Source organism: Astyanax mexicanus, chromosome 13, assembly GCF_023375975.1.
Source record: "Astyanax mexicanus isolate ESR-SI-001 chromosome 13, AstMex3_surface, whole genome shotgun sequence".
NCBI classification, from domain to species: domain Eukaryota; kingdom Metazoa; phylum Chordata; class Actinopteri; order Characiformes; family Acestrorhamphidae; genus Astyanax; species Astyanax mexicanus.
Window position 1 is genome coordinate 32,475,549 of NC_064420.1, and position 23,287 is coordinate 32,498,835.

Below are 23,287 nucleotides of genomic sequence, written 5' to 3' on the forward strand. Positions count from 1 at the left end.
GTATAAATAGTCTCTTTTGTTTCTTTTTCTCTCTTATGTATAATTGATGTGGTGTGTGTTTCCATCTCTAATACACTCATACAAACACACACACACACACACACACACACACAAACAGCTGGGTCTGCTTGTTCTCTTTTCTTTTTTTTTGCCTGCCGGCTGTTAGGCTGTGGCAGTGGTCCAGAAGTTGTCCTGAGTGGAGCATCGCTCTGGACATCCGGACCCACCCAGCTCCTCTGCTCTCCTCCGCATCTCTGTGTAGTGCTGCTGCCACTGGGAGGGGAAATGGCCCCTGGTGGGAGTTTTATATCCAGCAGAGATTTTCCTGTAGTGTGCATAATATGGGAGGACACACTGGGGTGAAGATGTAGGATTTTGTTGATACATAAATATATATTTTATGATTCTTATCCAGCCTTTTGAAAAACATACACACTTGCACGCTCTTGTTGGCCTCCTGCTGTGGTGCCATGGTTGCCCCATGTTTGTTTGCCTGAGCCTCAGGGGAGAGTGTGGTTATTCAGTGTGGGGGTGTGTGTATTCTCTCTCTCTCTTTCTCTCTCTACCTCTCTTTCTTTATCTCTCTTTCTCTCTTGTTCGGCTGGTTAGGGAGGAGGGGGTATGGGAGAAGAAAAGGAATCAGGGTGGGCTAAAAGTGAGATAAAATGAGGACAGCGGTGGGACAATGGCAGAGGGAAATATAGAAATATCCAGAATTAGATGATTGACATCAATCAGTGATAAAGCAATGGTTTGTTCTACTTCTAGCCTTTTTCTCTATTACTTTTCATCTTTTCTTCAATCATATCTTTCTTCATGTCTTTAATTCCTGACTTTCCTTTTTTCTTCCGTTGTTCTTTCATTCTTTTTATTCCCTTCTGTCTTCCATCCTCCATTCCCGCCTTTCTTGCTGCCTTTTTCCATTCCTGTTTTCTTCCATTCTGCCTGCTTTGCATACATGCCACCTGCCTTCCTATCTGGCTTCCTTTTTCTTTTCTTTATTCTTTTTTTCCTGTCTTTCCTCCTCCCTTCTACCTTTCTCCTTCCTTTTCTTTTTGTTCTCCTTTCTTGTCCACTCTCAGTCCTTCCTTCCTTCTTGCCAATCTTCCTTCCCTTAAGCATTCCTTACTTATTCCCTTCCTTCCTGTCTGACTTATTATTAATCGATGCTAAACACACTTTACACATATTTGTTTTTCTTTGTCTTGTCTTCCATTCCTGCCTTTCCCCATTCTTGTTTTGTTCTGCCTTCCTTCCTTTCTTCCTTCCTTTCTTTTCACTTTCTTCAGGTCTTTTCTTCCTTCCTTCCCTCCTTCCTGCCTTTTTCCCTACTTGTTTTTTCCTTCCACTCCGTCTACTTTACTTCCTTCCTGCCTGCCTCCATGCCTTCCTTTTTTTATGACTTCCTCTATGCCTTTCTTCCATCCTGCCTACCTTCCTTCCTATTTTTTGCCTTATTTCCTGCTAGTAGGTCGTTTTTTTTTTGTCCATTTGCCTTTTCCTTACTGCCTCATTTTCTTCCTTCCTCTCTTCCTTTCTTTTGTCCTTCTTTCCGGTTCATCTTCCTTATTATTTTAACATTAAAATAATGTTAGATTCTGCCTTTTTAATTCATTATAGACCGTTATTTTTCCTGCAGCATGAGATTCTGCTAGACATTTAAAATTTACAATTAACAAAATCTGTTTCCCATAGGTTAGACAAAATTATCAGTAATTTAGTTAAACCAGTCATAAAAAATGTTTTATGATTAAAAAAAAGGTCACAAATACAATGTCACACAGCAATTCATAATTGGAGTCATAAAATCTTGAAACATTTTGGTTTTGTCTCCATTACCGGGTAGTTTGGAGTTCAGACTAGGACGTGGGTTCGGGGGTAGCAGTGATTTTAATAAGAGCCTGGCCCCTCCAGCTCTGTCTCTGTCACTGCTGCTCCCTGATTTAAGAACCTGATTAGCACTTCATTTGCCTTCCCTCTGAATTAATGAAATTTAAATTTAGATTGGATGCTCTCCCTCTACTGATAAACTACCTTTGTTCAGGGTGTGTGTGCCTGTGTGTGTGGGCATTCTTGTACTGCTATCTCACTGAGGACCAAATGTCCTCATAATAAGAGAACAACATAAAATATTGGTTTCAGTCGAGGCATTTTTTCCAATCTTCACTTATTTCAAAATCAATCCAAATTTAAGGTGCTATGTGATAGTTAGGATTAGAGTTTAAAAGGTCCCTTGAATGGAAAAACATATTTATCTTGACATAGTGGAATCCGTGAACCCTTAAACATTTTTTGTATGGTATCTCACAAAGGTAAAACCCCCATAAGTAAAACAGACACCCAATGTGTTTACTTGAATTATATTCCCCAAATTTTACATATACCCAGCCCACTAGATAAAGACATTCAAAGCTATATTTGACTTCTAATTTAGAAGAATATGGAAATAAGACCAAAAGACATAAAAACCGCTCAGGCAAGGGTTGACTAAATGAAGCACCACCGCAGGAATTTTTCATGAGCAAGTCAGTGAAGTGAAAATGAATACAACAATGTAACCAACACTGTCCACATACTTCTATGCATCCAATACATTGGCATGGATGTTACAAAGTACATTCCCAAATGTTGTAAAAGTGTAGAGAGTCAAGATAATACACTTACTACCAAAAAATGAAGGAAGCAGTGGTGTAAATGGCTGTAAACAACATAAAAATGATAAGCGATAATTGTCTTTTCTGCTTTTTCTTTCCAGTGGAGCTTTTCTATTCCATCTTTTCCAATGTTCACAAGTACAGACAAACCGAATGAGCTCTGACCATATCCTTTTTTAACATTGAGCATAAATGACCCTTAAGACTAACAATAAACAGTCTCAAAGTTATGCTATTCTATGTGGCTAGCGACATTATTCAGCCAGTCAAAGTAGAGTTTATCATATTGTATAGTGTTACAATCTGAGGCAAAATACTCAATAATTGCACCATAAGGCCAGGGCCGTATCTAGCCATTTAGGTGCCCTTAGCACAAATGCTTTCTCAAAACATATATAATAAAATACTATTACTATTATGAATGTGTTGTTCAAGACTTCACTTGTGCCATTTGATAATCTTTTGATTCTTACTGTATAGGAGTCTAAATTCTGTTCTGTATACTACTAATAGGCATTTATTTTCTAATTTTGCATTCCATTTGCTCCAAATTCCCACAGTAATATAATTTGAAATGAAACCTCATTAAAACTATTTAAAGTGTTTAGAGACATTAGTGGTTTTATTTGAAAAGATTTTGATTCTCTTCCTAAATAAGACTTTACAAAAAAACAGATTTAGTAAAAAAAAAAAAAAAAAAAGGCGTCTGCATTTCCAAAATGTTACACTGTTATATCTGGTGTATATTTGGTGCCTGGTTAAATTATGTTTATTTCCATTTTCTGCACCAGAAGCGAGAGCAGCTTCTCCCCCAGCTCCGCTGTGCGCACAACTACTGTAATACATGGTTTAGACTTAAACTCCAACTTTCCAAAAGATTCATGGTTTTCTCAAGTAAATATGTTACTTTTGCATTGCTTACATCTATTATTATGATATTTTTATTTTTAGAATGTCATTTTTATGATTGCCGGTATTATTATAATGATGTTTTTTTTATAAGCCTAATTTATTTATTTATTTTATTTATTTATTTATTTTTTTGCCCTCAGTGCGTGGGCAGAGCACCTGCACTGCATAAGGCATTATATTAGTAGTTTTTTGTTCTGAATGAAAAGTCCAGGTTAGGCTTGTGTATAGGTGTAACATTACTATGCTAAAATAATGCAGTAATCAACAGTAGTCCTCACTAATATTGTAAAACAAACATGTGCTTGAGAATGCCTGTGTCTGTGTGTGCACCCTGATATCCTGCTGGTTTAGGTCTGATTGACAGGGGGACTGTCACCAAGGGCTCCAACTGACATTTCGTCGTCACACCTTTCTTTTTAAAAACACACACACACATACACACCCCACAAATGCCCCGCATTCATATTAGCCACTATCCAGCTTACCACCGTCCACGTGCTCAGACTCTTGGTCTCCACAGAAAGAGAGAAAGGGAAGGACATAAGCAGGCTGAGTGAGACAGAGCTCTGACAGCGAGTCAAAACGCCTCCCAGCCGCAGGAGACGTGATGAGGCGTTGAGAGTGCCGCTGCCCAGAGCTCGGCTCTCGGGGAGGTCAGCAGGCCCGGCTAGCTGCAGGCCACCAGTAAGGGTGCCGCAAATATGCACCAACGGGGTGTGCTTTCATCCAGCATTCCAGCTTTGTCCTCATGAGCAAGACCACGGGTCCTTTTTCACAGGCCCTTTGTCACTGTAGGTCCCCTTTAGGTCCATCATCATCATCCTCCTCATCACTTTAAAGCTTCAGTAAGAAGGAGAGAGAAGAAATATCAGGAGTGACAAAAGTACAGCTTGAAAAATGAACACGAGCTCTGCAAGCAAATGCTGTTTAAAGAAAGATGAAATGATATGCATGATCTCTCTCTGTCTCACTCTCCCTTTCTCTCTCTCTCTCTCTCCCTGATTGTCTCAGATTGCAGAGACGTATGCGTTCCTGCCCAGAGAGGCAGTGACCCGATTCCTGATGAGCTGTGGAGAGTGTCAGAAGAGGATGCACATCAGCCCGAGTGGAGCCGAGTGCAAAGGTACGACATCCTTAAGACCTCCTGCGTTGCTTTTTGTCTCTCAAAGATAATTAAAAATGAGTTTTGTTAACAGTTTTGGCGAGATTACATTTAGTGAGAGTGAAGTTTGCTTCTTTCATTTTGCACTAGAGTTACAATAATGATGAGGTGCATAATGAACATTTATGCCCAACAAAATAGAACTCTGCAAACTGGCACCTATTAGTTTTTTTTATAAAAATGTATAAAAACTGTACATTTGACAGAAAAAAAATGGTTTATAAATTCAGAATTTGATATAATACAATAATGTGGTTTCTCAGACCATGCATTCATTTAGCATGTTTCTATAAATCCAGATTATGTGATTATTTAACTTTATATAAAAGTAATTTTACAGAAAAACTGCTGTCTGATCCATTCCCATCAGAACTACACACACTAACTCACCACCACCATGTTAGTGTCACCACTATGGTGGTCCTTTGGGGGTCCTCTGACCAATTGAAGAACAGGGTGAAAGGAGGGCGGATGTGGCTTAATTCTAAACAATCAGTAGCACAGTTGATTTCACTTGTTTAATCAGTTGATCATTCTTCAAACAATTGATTTCATGAGCTTCTGATTGGTTAGAATATAAAAACCTGCAGCCACATTACAGACTAGGTTTGAGACTTCTGTAGAAACGGAAAAAGGAGATAGATTAACAGTGATTTCTTGTTTTATGTTTACCTTTAACTCAATGTTCTGCAACCTAATGTTGGGGCAGAGGCTGCAAAAACACTGCCTGGCCAAAAAAAAAAATGCCACCAAAATAAAAGTTCACACACTAATATTTCATTTGACTGTTTTTACCTTTGACTGCTGCATGTATTCACACTGTGAAATTGTTTTAATAAGCTTCTGCAATGTCACAAGATTTATTTCAATCCAGTGCATTCCTTTTTCACCAAGAACAGAGTCTGACCACTGCACAAAGCCTTCTCCAGCACTTGGAGAAGTGCTTGGAGCACTTGGTGCGGTGGTCAGACACTTGTTCTTATCATCAGTGCTGCAAGATCTTGGTGAAAAATTGATTGAAAGAAGGATTGAAATAAATCCTGTGACATTGCAGAAGCTTATTAAAACAATGCCACTGTGAATGCGTGATGCAATCAAAGCTAAGGCGAAATATTAGAATGTATGACCAGGCAGTAGGGGTGTGCCATATCGTATCGTATGCGATAATATCGCCAACCTTTTTGAATATCGTGAACGATATTATACCCTGAAATATCGTGCCATAACACTCACCCCTAATTATCAAGTCAGGGTTCTACTTTTTAGCTGTTTTAAGCAAAAGAGAAATTCACACATTTCTCATTTCCTATTAAATATGTACTAGGGACAGATTATATCTGTCCAGTATCATTTATTTTACTTTAATTTTTACTTTACTTTATTTGGAGTTCTGTTACAAATCTGCTAAAATTATTGTATTTTTTTAATATCTTTATTTTTTTGTCATGTGGCCAAGAGTATCGTTATCACGATAATACCATGAAATATCTTGATATTATTTTAGGGCCATATCGCCCACCCCTACCAGGCAGTGTATAAAGGCATTGCATTTTTAGACTAACTACAACCTTTACCATGCTGTTGCCAAATATATACAGACTATATACAGGCAGATCTAATGAATTTGCTCTAAACTCACTCAATCCAGAAAAACATAAGGCATTCCCAAGCCTTTGTCCTTACTGGAATGCTCCTACTCCCCCCCTCCATCCAACCACCATGGCTATTTCATTCCATCCACACCCAGTTAAAATGAATACATACATACATACGGAACCCCCAACGCACATGCAACACACAGACATTCATTAGGCTCTGATCACTGGAGTGTCATGTCTGGCTCCCTGCACACTGCAATTAGCCCAATTACAGCCGTTTTACCAAAAAAAAAAAAAAAAAAAAAAAAACACTCCCAGGACACCAGATCATTCCTGCAGAGAGGGGAAAGAAAGCAAAAAAATGGGGGAGAGGATGATACTTAGGATGGGGAAGAGGGGGGAGGAGGCACGAATGGAGAGGTATTGTTGTCTGGACCAAAACGAAAGCAAACGAAAGCGACGGAGGTTCAAAATCCTATTATGAGCCACAATGGCTAAGCTGCTGTTCCGTTTAGGCTGTAAAACCCCAAAAACCAACAGTGTGGATAGGAACCAATTACCATCAGACATAACTGCCGGCAGGCCCCAACCCTTGCTGCGAGATAAACACACACACAAACACACACAGACGCACACACATGCATGCATGCACCGCACATGCACCACACACACACACACAACACCTCCCAGGCCTGATCTGTCACAGAGTTGTGTGGCAGCGCTGGGACGACGTTGGGTGTCGCTCATAAAGAGAGCAGCTAATTGGCTTCCTACCCCATGGGGGTCCGTAAACCCCCGTCCTTAGCCCTCCTCCCCCCTTCTCCCTCTTTTTAGCTCCAGCTACCCACGCAAAAGTTCAGCGCTAAATTATTAAAAGTGATTAATTACTGAGCGCACAGGCCTTCTCTCTTTTTTTTTTTTATTGACTCAGAGGCTGGGGCTCTTTCACCTGCTCTTTTTCAAGCTCCTGTGACAGTGGAACACAGTCGAGGGGGGGGGGGGGTAGGAATGAGGGGGGCAGTATTTATTTTAGGAGTTGTTTATTTTTAGCATTTGAAATGTAAAGGTAAATGATTTTATTTGGAATAACGTGGCAGAATAAAGGGTACCTGTGGAACACTAGCCGACTTGCTGCCTTGTCTGAAGGATGTTCTGCACATGGTACTAAATCCATAGATGATGGCAATATGAGGAGACTGGTCAATACCCCTCAGTAAACAAACATATGAGCGCTCATCGATTACTGATGAAGGAAGTGTGTTTTGAGTGTGTGTGCAAAGTCTGTTATTTTCTATGTGAAAAGAAGTTCACATTCTCTACTGAAAACACACTTCTGCACATCATTTACTGTTAGCTTAATTTAATATGTTGTAGAAAGAATACCATAAATGTGTTGTGTACAGGAATAGTGCACTGAATATGTTTTATTTTATAATAATAAGACAAATATATGTTGTATTAAACTACAGTTATTAAAGATCTGTAGTGGATTTATTCACTTACTTTCTCTTAAAATAGGAATTCGCCCAAGGGTGCACCAACTTTTGCATAAGAATATTTATGTAATTGTTGATCTTCGTGCCGTCAAAATAAAACCTGATATCTTTGATGAAACGTGCGCTATATACACACATTACCAGGCTAAAGTGACTTAAATCAGCTTTTTTGCTTTAATGTGAGACATATGTGTTTTTTTAAGAGCTTTATTGACATGTAAAATACGATATTTTCAAATTAGGTTTGAGTCACTTTTATATGTGGTCCTAAATTTGACACACATCCAGTTTGTGGGCAAAGCAACACAAATGTTAAAGGTCAGACTAGCTGTACATAAGCTGTAGTTAGTATTGTTGGTGACCACAACCTAGTGTGGTATACATTAAGGAAGAGTTGTATATAGTTATTTAAGTGCAATTATGACTGTATTATGTATGTTATGTTAAACATAATGCATTTAGCAGCATGCATCCCGACTGGGACTGGCACAAGTAGCCGTCTAATAAGGTGCAAGCCTCTCACAGTTATTTCCAGTCACACAAGGCTTGGTTTCGAATTTTTACCAATGGGAACAGACGAAAATACTTAAAACTAAAGGACTAAAGGTCAAATTACAGTGCTAGCTGGGGTTAGCAGCAGGCTACAGGCCGATAATACTCACATCTGAACTGCAAAAGAGCTAGCATTTAGCACGGTTAGCGACTAATGCTAATACTGCTCGAGTCTCAAGTTTTGGTGCTGAAACTTCTGTATAATCCTGCACTTCAGTGGAGTGGATTCACTGCTCCTTACAAACTGTCTAGTAGAATTCATACATAAGGTGCACCGGATTATAAGATACACAAACAATTTTTGGGAAAATTAAAGGATTATATGTACGCTTTTTAGTGCAAGAAATACAGTATGTACAGCTCTGGAAAAAAATAAGAGCCCACTTAAAAATGACGAGTTTCTTTGATTTTACCACATTGAAAACCTCTGGAATATAATCAAGAGGAAGATGGATGACCACAAGCCATCAAACCAAGCTGAACTGCTTGAATTATTGCACCAGGAGTGGCATAACGTTATCCAAAAGCAGTGTGTAAGACTGCTGGAGGAAAACATGCCAAGATGTATAAATACTGTGATTAGAAACCAGGGTTATTCCACCAAATATTGATTTCTGAACTCTTAAAACATTATGAATCTGAACTTGTTTTCTTTGCATAATTTGAGATTGGAGATTGCAATTTCTTTTATGATTTCAGCCATTTCTCATTTTCTGCAAATAAATGCTCTAAATTACAATATTTAAGAGAAATGTTGTAGATTAGTTTATAGAATAAAATTTTAGAATATAATATAATTTTTTGTTCTTAATCTTAATTTTTGTTGTAATTTTAAAAAAGTCATTCACTCACTTAAATCTTTAAAGTGAAGCTCAGAGGTCTTGGAAAGGTGATTTCTGTTTAAGCTGCATTCTTCTGTGAGCCAGCAGAGAGGTAAAAGCAAAGTCATCTGCTGGTTTGCTTCTCTATTCAGCTACATCACTCTCTTCCCTACACATATAGCTGGACTAGGCCTAACTGTAGCTTTATGTGGAGTGACTGAATGAACACACATGATGCACATGATACACAAGACATGAAGGCACACCCTCCCCACACAGACACATACACATGCAGGCATCCAACAACAAATCCATCTTCATTATCATCATCATCACCGTTTTGCCATTATCATGATCACCTTCATCCCTCCAAAGTCTATTTATTCCCAGCCCATTTTTCTTCATTTGCAGCACCAGGCACTTTGGAAGTGTTTGGGAAAACATTCGTAAAAAAAAAAAATGTGGCTGATGTGGACGGTGGGTGGGGTTTGGTGGGTGATGGGGTGAGTTGTGTGAATGCATGCACGTGCTCTTTGCATACATCTGTGCATTTTGCATATGTATGCTGTTATAATTAGGGCATTGGAAATGAAGCATTGTTAATGGGACAAATGGGACAAAGGGATGGGGGCTGTGTGTATCACAGACTAATTGGGTGTACAAGCAGGAGGAAGTGCCCTCTAGTGGTGATAAGAAGAACATCTACCATACTATACCTGCTGACTCCACTAATTATTATTTATTATGTGTTTACTTTGTTTTTTTATCAATGTATTGTGCATATTGTGTTGTAAACATCATTTAATATGTTAATATAAATATTTTATACATTTTAAGCCTGCAACACATTCTTAAAAAGTAGGGACAAGGGCAGTGTGGGAAAAAAAAGATTTCACACAGGTGATATCAACAGTTTGATTTGTATTCATTTTTCATACAAAAGCATTGTCTAAAATTGCTGAGTCAAAAATTGCTGAGAACAAAAATATGTAAAGTATTTAAAATGTGTTTCTCAAAGAATGTTTGAATAATTGAAGTAAATGATTCAAGGAATCGTGAGGAATTTTAGTGTTAAAAGGGAAACAATGCAACTTAAAGCTCAACACCCATGACCTCTGATTCCTTGGACAGCACTGCAGCAAGGACCACCGCTCATCAATAGCTGATAGAACCATGTGGCAAGGGTTTACTTTGTCAAGCACAACAATACAGAGTTACACCCACAAATGCCACTTTAATTAGCACTTTACTTTGTCCAGTAGTGGCATCGACATCTCTGGGTTAAGCATCTGGAATAGGCCATCACACAGTGGAAACACAGTGTATTGTGGTCAGACCAAAGTCCTCAAGGCTTTACAGTTTCTTTACAATAGTAGCATTTAAGCATTCAAATGGTTGATTAAGTTGACCTGAAGTTGACGTATATGTAATGTATGTATGTTTTCCTTCCAGAAAATGACCAGCCTGCCTCTTTGGTTCCTGATGTCATCGACTACAACATGCCTTTGACCACTACCTACCTGAAACAGATGAAACTGCAATGCATGAACAATGAACAGGTAGGAAAAACTCCCGCCACCCATCACCCACCACCCATAGTTTTTTTGTGTGTTTTTAATATCTGTAAAGTAACAATCTTTTCATTTGTCCACAAGTTTTGCCATACACTTCCTTCACTAGCTTGTCTTCTGTCCACTAGTACTCCCTCACACTTCCTACACCAACTTGTCGCTTATCGGCCATTGCTTCTGCGAGCTTCCTGCACCAGTGCTTCCACACACTTCATCCACTAGCTTCCCTTCTTTTCACCAGCATTTCCTTAGCGGACACTTTCTTCACCTGCTTGTCTTCTGTACACCAGTGGTCGCTCACATTTTCTCCATTAGCTTGTCCTCGGTCCACTGGTGTTCCTCAATACTTATGTCCATCAAAGCACCTTCATACTTCCACCACCCGCCTGTCTTCTGTCCACTGGTGCTCCCACACACTTTCTTTACTAGCTTCCCTTCTTTTTACCAGCATTCCCTTAGCGTAAACTTCCTTCACCAGCTTCTCTTGTGTCTACCAGTATTCCCTCAGACTTCCTACACCAACTTGTCGCTTATCTGCCATTGCTTCTGCGTGATCCCTGCACCAGTGCTCCCACACACTTCTTCCACTAGCTTCCCTTCTTTTCACCAGCATTTCCTAAGCGTACACTTCCTTCACCTGCTTGTCTTCTGTCCACCAGTGCTCCCTCACATTTCCTCCATCACCTTGTCCTTGGTCTCCTCTATACTTCTGTCATTAAAGCACCTTCATACCTCCACCACCCGCCTGTATTCTGTCCACCAGTGCTTTCACACACTTCTTCCACTAGCTTCCCTTCATGTCACCAGCATTTCCTAAGCGTACACTTCCTTTACCAGCTTCTCTTGTGTCAACCAGCGCTCCCTCACACTTCCTGCATCAACTTGTCGCATATCGGCCATAGCTTCTGCATGCTCCCTCCACCAGTGCTCCCACACACTTCTTCCACTAGTTACCCTTCATGTCACCAGCATTTCCTTAGCGTATACTTCCTCACCACCTTCTCTTCTGTCCAGCAGTGCTTCCTTACGTTTCCTCCATCAGCTTGTCCTTGGTCCACTGGTGGTCCTCTATACTTCTGCTCATCAAAGCACCTTCATACTTCCACCACCAGCCTGTCTTCTGTCCACCGGTGCTCCCACACACTTTCTTTACTAGCTTCCTTTCTTTTCACCAGCATTTCCTTAGCGTACACTTCCTTCACCAGCTTCTCTTGTGTCCACTAGTATTCCCTCACACTTCCTACACCAACTTGTCGCTTATCGGCCATTTCTTCTGCGTGATTCCTGCACCAGTGCTCCCACACACTTCTTCCACTAGCTTCCCTTCTTTTCACCAGCATTTCCTTAGTGTACACTTCCTTCACCAGCTTCTCTTGTGTCCAGCAGTGCTTCCTCACACTTCCCCCATCAGCTTGCCCTTGTTCCACTGGTGTTCCTCTTCGTACTTACACCACCACTCTCTCTTCTGTCCGGCAGTGCTTCCTCACATTTCCTCCATTAGCTTGTCCTCGGTCCACTGGTGTTCCTCTATACTTCTGTTCATCAAAGCACCTTCATACTTCCACCACCAGCCTGTCTTCTGTCCAACAGTGCTCCCACATACTTTTTTCCACCAGCGCTCCCACACACTTTCTTCACTTTCTTCAACAATGCACACATACTCAGCTGTCCACTTGATGTAAAGAAATCATATCTCATTGAATGAATCACTTCCGTCTTCCATTGCTCCAAGTGCATTTCTGATGCTCCCAAGCTTATTTTAGTCCTTTTTAATGGTTTCTAGCACTAAATCCCAGGTATATGCTTGACATGTGTCGTTTGATCGTATGTGAGTGGTCATGTACTCTGGTGTATTTTAATAACGGCTCATTACATTTACATTTTATGTTATTTTCCTTAGCAAACAATCCTGCGTAAACAAGTGTTTTCTACCTGGTTGTAATTTTCTATTGAACCGGTGCAGTCTTGTTATCATGTTAAAGCTGCGTCTTCCTGGTTGTCCTTTTGTGGGAGAGTTCAAGAACAAATGACCACACTCTTCGCTGCAACTAAAGAGAGGTGCTTTAATTGCTAATTGCTGCTCGCTTCTTTTTGCCACGTTTATGTTTAGCTCCTTCTGCTACTGAACTTTCTTCAACCATCCTCCACTTCTGTACAGTGGCATGAAATCTCCTAAACCTGTCAGTCAGATGTGTGTGGGTGGCTAAGCGTGTGTGTGTGTGTGTGTATGTGTGGTTTGATAACCTGAGAGAGAATCAGGGTTAGCTCTTTTCTAATTAACCAGCTCTCTGAGCAGCAGGCTAATTAGCTGAGGTGTGAGGAAAGCAGTGGCGTGCCAATTTACGGCAGGACGCCAAACTAACCTGACAGCTACACAACACCATTCCTATACATGCATTTACATACACACACACACACGCGCGCATGCACACACCCACCAGATTCCTCCCACTCTAGAGTGCCATGTTTATTTTACACTCTAAATCAGTCAGATCTAAATTAGAATTGTAATTGCTGGTCATAGGCTCTAACACGACAACGAATGCCACATTTTCTTTGTGCTCTCTTTTGTTCTGGGTGTAAAAATTTATGTAAAATTCTGGAGCACTCCTGTAAAACATAATGTTTCTACATGACTATTATAGTAGTCATTATATTGCGTACATAAACAATTTCTTGATTATCTTTTGTTTTTAAGTAAAAACATGTAAAAAATACTAAATTAATTTTGACCTAGTGTTGTCCAATATTAACTCGATCAATTCAAATCAATATCACAATTATAAATATAAATAATTAATGGACATGTCAGTTTTTGGGGGGTATAAGCTGCCAAGTTGCATAGTTGGCTCTGTGTTCCCTTCATTTTGCTTCCAAGTCACAATTGGACAAAGTAAAGGCACGTGAATTTCACTAATTTAGTTTTAGCTTTTTAATTAAATAAAGTTCAGCACATTTTGAATAGAAATTGCTGTAAGAACTAGAAATTGTGTCCCATGACTTTTGCCATTTCACATGAACGCTAAACAATGCTGCTGCACTGACTCATTAGATATGTGTGTGAGGCTTCATGCACTGAGTCACTTCTTTGTTTATAGTGACAATTCTAGTCAGACGCTGCCGGTCAGGATCATTACCGCCCACTGCACTGTTCACTGTGGGTGGTAATGCCTTATATGATGTATTTCCAGTATATATGTGACACTGTGGATCGGGAACTTTTAAATGCATACAGAAAAACTTCAGAAATAGAATGTTCCGTCCATCTGGTGTGGGCGTTCCCTGGCTATTTTCTGTGGCAGCATTTACTATCGATTTATATACTGCTCCTCCATTACTTTTGGCATGTCCGTGTTATATATTTACCATATATTTATTATTTTATGCTTGAGGTGAGCAGCAGCTGAAGTGCATGCTGTGTAATGTGTAAGACCAGTGTTTCCAGATGTGCTTAAAAACCAGGGAGAAACTTTAAATGTTCGCTTGTCTAAAAGCACCTAGATATTCCACCAGTAGCATTTTTCAATCCTTATTAAATTTCTTATTAAGTTTAATAAAATGTGAAATAAAGGCAAAAAGTGAAATATACATCAGGACAACATCAGGATTCATAGATATATTTCAAATAGTTCAAGTTAGATACAGCTGGTTTCAGAACTTGATTGTCAGAGACCCATTAATCAGGTTTTGAGTGAATAAGTGATATTTCTGTATCCCTAGTGTACAGCTTTTGGTGCCTGGTATTCGGCCATATTTCTAGGTTGAGAAATGCTGAATTTTTCTTTTAAACTGTTCTCTATAGTGAATGAATAGGCGAGCACATGCGTATGTATAGTATGCATTTCAGACAGGAATTGCGACAGAGCTCCTGTCCTTGAGAGGAGGCCAGAAAGGAGGTGGTGGTACAGTGTTTCCAGACTTGCTTAAAAACGTAATGCAACAATATGGACATACCAGACAAAGTTTGAAAGTTTGCTTGTATAAAAGCATCTAGGTATTCCACTAGTGGCATTTTTCAAGCTTCATTAAATTTCTTATTAAGTTTAATAAAAAAAAGTGAAATGACATAAACATCAGGATTCATAGATACTTTTCAAATAGATAAACTTAGATACAACTGGTATCAGAACTCTTAATTGGCAGATACCCATGGATCAGGTATAGAAGGAAAGGAGTGATATTTTTGTATCTCTAGTGTACAGCTTATGTTGCCTGGTATCCAGCCATATTGCTAGATTGGTTGAGAAGTGCTGGATATTCTTTTAAACTGTTCTCTATAGCGAATGAATGGGCAAGCACACGCGTATGTACAGTATGCGAGGCATAGATGTATTTCAGGAACAGACAGGAATGGAGACAAAGCTCCTGTCCTTGAGAGGAGACCAGAAAGGAGGTGGTGGTGGGGGGGTTGGAGCAGCCAGGGCAGATGAACGCTCCAAGAAAAGTACTTGAACTGGGAGCGCTTAATTGGACAGATAGGATCAGGTAGGTTAAAAGAGGAAGAGAGAGAAAAGCACAGCTAGAAATATTCAGAGAAAGCAGAGGAAGGTGAAGAGTAAACGCGCAGAAATGGAAGGCCAACTCGATGTGAGGGGAGAAAGAATAGAAGCGAGGAGGATGTGCTCACAGAGGCTGGATGGCATTGCAGGACGTGTGCGTCCAGCGCAATTCAATAAGGGAGGAAATTAGCAGCATCCTTCCTCCAGACTCCAGGCACCGGCTGCTAACGGGAGTTTGTGTGTGTGTGGTGGTGGTGGTGGGGTGGGTATGAAGGGAATTAAAGTGGGGAGGGGTTGTTCATTTTCATTTATGGCCTCTTTTCCCATTTACTGTATCTCCTCCTAAGGAAACTCATTTCATTCTCTTCTCTTTCTCTCTCTCTTTCTTTCCCTCGTGCTCTCACTCTTCTTTTTTTTTTGGTAAGAAATGAGCAGAATCTGGTGATGGGACCGGGCCTAGTAATAATTGGAGTTCATAGCAAGGCCACAGATAAGACACTGAACGAGCTGAGAGAGAGAGAGGAAAGAGGGGGGTAAAAAGTGAAAATGAGGAAATAGAGAGAAAATTAGATGTAGTACTAGCTCGCGCTGACATTTGTTCAATTAACTGGCTGGCTGTTTGTGTGTGTGTGTGCTGTCAGGAAAGTTTGAAAGTGATCAGAACTAATTTCCCGTGTCAGGTTTATTTTGAGCCATGACATTTTAATCAGTATGTTGGTATTTATTCAGTATGAAAAGAAAGAGAGGGCTTCTTTTAATAAAAACTGACAGTTTCTAATCTGCTCACCATATGTTTTGCAGGTGACATAGAAAAATAATTTCATTTCTGTGGCTGGTATTACAGATGTGTTCAGATATAGAGACCGTCTGGTTAAAGTGATGCAGCAGCAGAGGATGCAGTGGTATGCCTGAAGTAAGAGCTTTTTATCCTATGGTCTGATTTTTGAAAAGAAAAAGAAGACTTTGTTAGCAGTTTTTTCTACAAAAAACTGTTATTTTTAAAGCAGCTTTACAGAGCTTTTTCTCCGGGCTTGCTGCTTATAGGATTTGTGAAATAGACAAAGCAGAAAAGTGAGTAGAATATCTGAGAGGTATATGGTGACGGGCAACTTCATTAGAATTATAACCCTGTTCTTCAATGAGCAGGATCCTACAGGACCATACAACAGAGCAAGTATTATTTGGGTGGGGGTGATTTTGAGCACTGCAGTGGCCCTAATTCATTGACAAGATGGTGATCAGTGTGATAGAATGTGTTGTTCTGGTACAAGAGGATCACACCCAGCAGTGCTGCTGGAGTTTTTAAACACCTCAGTGTCCATGCTGGACTAAGAACAGTAAAAAAACTGGGAATACTGTGTTGATGCACAACATTAGATAACATTTTCAGTATATTTTGAAAATATTATAATTTTGTTCACCTCATTTTTTTATATTAATTGTTGGTTAATGAAGGTTTTCCCTTATAGTGTTTTAATAAAACCTGCACCCGGGATTGACAGTCGTTACATTGTTAAACTCTTTAAAATACAACATTCTTTAAAAACATTCTTTGAAATTAAACATTTAAAATACAATAGTTTTATTCTCTGTGATCTACAGCTCTGGAAAAAATTAGTTTCTTTGATTTTACAGAATTGAAAACATCTGAAATAAAATCAAGAGTAAGATGGATGATCACAAGGCATCAAACCAAGCTGAAATGCTTGACTTTTTGCACCAGGAGTGGCATGAAGTTATCCAAAAGCAGTGTGTAAGACTGGTGGAGGAGAACATGCAAAGATACATGAAAACTGTGATTAAAAACCAGGGTTATTCCACCAAATATTGATTTCTGAACTTTTATGAATATGAACTTGTTTTGTTTGCATTATTTGAGGTCTGAAAGCTTTGCATCTTTTTTTATTATTTCAGCCATTTCAAATTTTCTGCAAATAAATGCTGTAAATGACAATATTTTTATTTGGAATTTGGGAGAAATGTTGTCCGTAGTTTATAGAATAAAACTACAATGTTTATTTTACTCAAACATAAACGTATAAATAGCAAAATCAGAGAAACTGATTCAGAAACTGAAGTGGGCTTCTATTCTTTTCCCAGAGCTGTATATTCTAATATTTAAAAAAATACAGTATTTTTAACAACTTTTACCAGAAATCATTAATCCATGTCATGATATTAATAATGTTCTCTGTGCATCTAATATAGAGTAAAATAGAAATGTCATTAAAAGTGCAGTAAAAGGTCCTTTTTTATCAAGCAGCAAAAAGCTCATTTAAGTCAAATTGTGATAATTATGCAGAGGCAATATATAGTGATATACCCTAATATATAAATAAGAGATGGAAGTGTACTTAATTTTCAATGCAGATGTTATGATTAATACAATTACAGATATAGATATTGTTTTTTCTCTTACATGATGAAAGATGAGGGATAATTGCATGCTAGAGGTCCCAAGATGTAATTGGTTCAGGATCCTATAATGTCCCTGAGAATGTGATGCAAAGATGGAAAAGTAAACAGTGACAGTTTAAGGCTTTCACAGATTTAATGTTTTGAATATTTTTGATTTGATCAAAGCTGTGATGTTCTGTTTGGCCTGTAGGTGGCAGATTTTCCAAGCGATTCATTTAGCCAGATAGAAAAGTGGCTGTATTTGGGGACTCTCTTTTATCAGGTAATGAGACAGGATGCGTTAGTTTCTTATTTTTTTGTACTTATATTATTACATAATTAATAGATAGACCACACTTTATTGAGATTACATATTATACATTTACATTATGCATGTATTCACAGTGTGTGATGGACATTTTTTGTTATATTTTTTTGTGTAATCTGAGTTAGGGTTTAGGTACTTTCCTATTCCGTGTGTGAATGTCTGTGTGTGTTGAACTATGTTATGCACACAGTAATTGGCACTGGCTGAGAGGAGTTCTAAGTCAGAAATGCATCCAGCACTGTCTGTAGGCAGGCTTTGTAGCTGCATAAAAGAAATAGTTTTGCCATGTGCAGCTCATCCTCTGATGTCTACTCCTGTGATAACAGTGAATAATAGAATATAGTTTGCATCCCTTTTACGCTGCAAAACTTAATAAGTTAGCTTAAATAATAAAAGTTTTTTTCAGCTCACCAGGGCTGAGCACAATAGATGGAATTTGGCAATTTGCTTTTAACACACACATACACATGAGTGAGTACAAAAGCCCGTATTACTTTTGCTTTTATACTTTAAGTAGTTGAAACCAATACTGCAAAGAGGAGAAGAGAGACAGAGAAGCGAGAGAGACTCATTCAACAACCCGAGAAACAAAGTGAGAGAGCCGGAAGAGGAAGAGAGACCAGGATGGAGAAGGGAGACCAATTCAAAGAGGAGAGAGAGATAAAGTGAGAAAGAAAGAGAGAAAAGGACAGGAGTATGTTAAATTCAAGAATGAGAAAGGGTTGGAGGAGGGAGAGATAAAGTGAGGAACAGAAAAAATAAAGAGAAAAGTAAAGAAGAGAATGTCAAAGAAGAGAAAAAGAACAAATTCAAAGTGGAAAGAGAGATAAAGTGACTGGAAGGGAGCGAAAGAGAATAATTCAATGATTATTTGAATAATAAAAATAAAGGAGGGAGAAAAGAAAGATAGAGAAAGAAAAGAGAGAATGAGAGGGATAGAAGAGATAGAGAGACTTATGCAGACAGTGACAGAGGGATAAAAGAGCGAGAGGGGAAACATGAGAGAGAGAGAGAGAGAGAGAGTGACAAAGTGGGAGAACTAGGGTTGCAGCGGTAACCGGTTTCACGGTATACCATGGTATTAAAATGCACGGTTATCATACCGTGTGTGTTTGCTTATTACCGGTAAAACGCAAGCCAGCGGAGAAAGTCACCCGCGCATGCGCAACTCTGCTCCGCTTCAGCTACTCAGCACACAGTGGTGAGAACGGCAGAAAGTGCATCAGACTAGAGCTTAGATTCTCTGCCCGAACCAGACCTGACCCGAGGACCGACCCGAAATCGGGTCCGTTCGGGCCGAGATTTCCCACCACATTCCTCGGGCCGGGTCGGGTTGGGCTCCAGAAAATAGTCTGAGATGTAGGCATCTGTTTTTTAATTATATATTTTATTTTTAAATAAAGCTCTGGTGTGATAGTCACAATGTTAATGCTAAGTAACCAATTATTATTGTTAATGAAAACGAACCAAATAACGAAAACTGAAAGTGAAACTTAACTAACTTATTTATAAGCGCTGTTTTCACTCCCGCAGTTCTACAGCGGGAGGTGTTGTGCCGATTCTGTCCGCGAAGCGGGAGTCGGATTGAGCAGGGAGTCGGATTCGGCATAACAGCGGCAGCGCGGCTGCACCTCGCGGTCCGCGGTGTTAGTTGTAAGCGCTCGCGCTAGCCGCAAAACACGACAGAAAACACTGAGAAACTGCAGAATTATGAATTGGACTAAAATGAGCACGAGGAGATAAAAGAGAACCTTTACCTGTGAGTAGCTCACATCAGAACACGCAAATCTCTCTCTCTCTGTGTGTCTCTCTCTCTCGCACGTGAACTTCTCCGCACTGTGTTTAGCTGTTCTTAAAAATCATTTTTATTAAATAATAGTTCTATGCTTCTATGTTAGTGTTAATTAACATAATTCTGATCATATTTCGCTCATTCAAACAGCCTGAAAACAGACTTGTAATCTTGTAATCAACAAGCTTGTAATCAATGTGGCCGTAGTCACAGCTAAAGGAGGAAATACATCAAACCTGTTCTCCCATCTCCGAGAACACCACCCCGCTGTGCAGCGCAAAGTATGTGTTCAGTTTATAATTTTACCTAAATAACCTAAATAAAACTTCTTTGTAGTCGTGCACAACCCATGCGGTAAGCGCCCGCAAAAGCGCTGAGTTATCCGAAATTTGGGCACGCAGGTACAGGCGTGAAGTGCGTGCTACGATGGATTCACGTGTCCGTGTAAAGGTCCTGGCCGGACTGGATGTGAAAGACGCCATTCATTTACATGCGTTAATTTTCAAATTCTGACGTGCCTGTTTTTCATATGTTGAAGGTTTTAAGGTGTGAAAGCCTTAAAATAGAAATCTCTATTGTGAGGATCATGTCAGAAATAAATCCCCTCTTTCTGCAGTATCTGGTTATATACCAACTTTTTTTATATATATATACACTCTTAATGCCCTTAGGAGTAGTGGAAAAACATGGTTTCCTTCACCTGATGGTGTAGTTTCTACAATAAATAGTTAATTGAACAAAAAAACTTTGTTGTAATTTCTTTAAGGGTCAGTTTAATAATATATGTAACAAACTGTGATACCGTGATAAGCGTGATACCGCGGTATTTTCCGAGACGGTTATCATACCGTGAAAATCTCATACCGTTGCAACCCTAGGGAGAACATAGGACATGAGAGAAAAAGATTGAGAGAGGGAGAGAAAGAAAGAGATACTTACTTGAACAGTGAGAAAGAGAAGGTGAGAGAGAGAGAGAGAGAGAGAGAGAGAGAGAGAGAGAGAGAGAGAGAGATGCATTCACATAAGACAGAGTGAGAGAACATGGGCCACAAAAAAAGAGAGGGAAAGAAAGAGAGACTAAAACGGAAAGTGAGAGGGGGATAACATGGGACAAGAAAGAGCGAGAGAGGGATGGAAGATGCATTCAAAAAACATGAATTGTGTGAGAGAGAGACAGTGAAAGAGATAGACATTCACATAAGAGAGAGTGGGAGAACACGGGGGCCACAAAAGAGAGAGAGAGTGAAAAAGAAAGAGAGAGAGAGATTGACTCAACTCTAAACACTGACTCACTGTAAACTCTGAAGGTCTGGAGCACGCGGCGTGACGTCACCGGCCGCGCGCCCCGCCCCTCCTCAGTTGTGCGCGGTGGGCAGTGTGTGAGAGTCGCGCGCGCCGCTCCCGCTGCTCTCGCTGGATCTGCGCTGAAATATTAAAGCAGCAGAGGCTCGCGCAGGAGGAGCGACCAGCCCTGAGTGAGAGAGGGGGGAAAAGGGCGGATATTCCTGAAAAACAGCAGCTGAAGGGAAGGTAAGCGCTCGCTCCGGCCCGTGTTTACGCGCTGTGTGATTCTGGACGGGTACAGCGGTCAGGGTTCGCGTTAAATGGGCGTTTAACGTCCCGCGACGACAGGAGGGTCAGAACTGACCGCGGCGTCCGCGTGCCACTCACTCCGTGCGCGAGCGAGCGAGCAGTCGTGTGTTCATCAGCCCAGTGGCTGGTGTTGACAGATAGAGGTGGGTTATAGTGTGCGCGTGCTGGTGGTGAAGATACAACCTGTGATAGTTAGGTAGGTAGGGATGTGTATATGTGTATATATGTATGTGTGTGTATGTGTGTGTGTGTGTGTGTGTGTGTGTGTTATTGGTGGGCTTTTTTCTCCCCCGTAGAAAGCGCGTGCAGCACTTATGATTGTTGCTGAGCCGCATTGGTCATGCACGAGAGCGACACCTTTGCAGACCAGCTTTAGCATGCATGCCTCGCATTAACATGCATGGTGCCTATCCACAGTTATTGATCATTCTGATCATCCTCATCATTCCAGAATGCGTTTGATCCAACTGTTTTCATCGTGACAGTTTGGATGGTAGTTAGCTATTAATGTGTTTTTTTTTCTTATGTTTGTTTAGATGTTTGCATGAATTAAACAATTACAACAAATTACAAACAATATGTTTGTCCTCTGTGATTTTATTTCCGTCCGGAACAACCATGTACGTGTTTTTCTCAGACATCCTCTGAGAAAATTACAGGCTGAATTATCTACTGTTTTTCACTGAACTTACATCTCTGTGTTTTGTCACCTTGCATTGAATAAAATAGCTATTTTTCCACTGCTACGCACCGCAATTACACTTTGGGCACACGTTTCCCTGGAGATACACGTAAACACAACAGCGAGTGGAAAAAGAGGAGCTACTGAATGCAATGTCATGTGACCGAGAAAGCCAAAAAACTCACTGGTCCACCTGCAAGGGTTTTATCACTTAGTAAACGTGTAAAATATTTTTCACAGGCATCCCCCTGAGAAACTAATCTCGTCCGGATAGGGCTAAACACTACTTGAAATGAGTTTCCCATATTAGCCTTAGCATGGCCAATGGGTAAGCCCAGCTTACATTCATGCAGGGAAATTTAATCATAGGATTTGTATTTCCCTTAATATTTCACGCTTAATCTCTGCCTCAACAGAATCCTCATGATTTAGCACATGCTGCCCAGCTAATTAGCTAAGCTACCTTTGCTCAACAAGAGCTAAAGTTTGGCCTCTCCTGCTGTGTATGGTGTGTGGATAGTTACAGCAGGTTATCTGCTGAAGCTATCTATTTATCTGGTCTTATTTTTACAGTGGGATGTTCACTCTCTTACAAGCTGTGAGATCCTCTTTAAGAAGTCTGCACAGAACATTTGAGACTCTTTGTGTTAAATGAATACAGTAACTGTTAAATCAACACTGGCAAATTTGCTGAATGAAGGAAAAGCAGTGTGTTTTTTTTAGATAGATAAGAACCTTCTTTGCTGAATGACATGGTTCTTTAAATGAACGCCTTAAAATGCTCTCCTATATTTTTATGTTAAATAAAAGGCTATTTTACAGTAGCAGTGTAACTAAGACCTAATCCACATTTATCCAGATATTTATTAAAACAAATTGAAAATGTCTGCATGAGCATTCACTACATACCCTGTATGTAGCGATAGTACCTCATAAAAAGTTTCCTCTTAAAGAGGAAGAATACTCAGAGGTTTGATCTCAAATTGCACACTACTTCCTAAGTAACGTACTTTGCATGAAAATGAGTTTACATATCTAGATCTAAACAAAGCATTATACATTTGTAATATAACACTCTTTAGATTGGCTTATATGTCAGAATCTAAAATTGTGATATCTGCATGTACATGTTGGAGTCACATGCACTGTCTACTTAATTTAATAGGGAGCATTTTACATGCAGTCAAAACATGTTGTGAAATCAAAGATTTCAAATATGCAGTTGACCAC

At 39.8% G+C, this 23,287-nt stretch overlaps 1 protein-coding gene across 1 annotated transcript in view; it reads left to right on the forward strand.

The window, feature by feature from the left end:
* The window catches only part of nol4lb (nucleolar protein 4-like b), a 157,951-nt gene that overhangs the window by 24,766 nt on the left and 109,898 nt on the right, over positions 1-23,287 (forward strand). The window contains exons 3-4 of the mRNA XM_007249999.4: positions 4,578-4,689; positions 10,648-10,754. Of these exons, the coding sequence (XP_007250061.3) occupies positions 4,578-4,689; positions 10,648-10,754 (219 nt within the window). The remainder of the gene's footprint in view (positions 1-4,577; positions 4,690-10,647; positions 10,755-23,287) is intronic.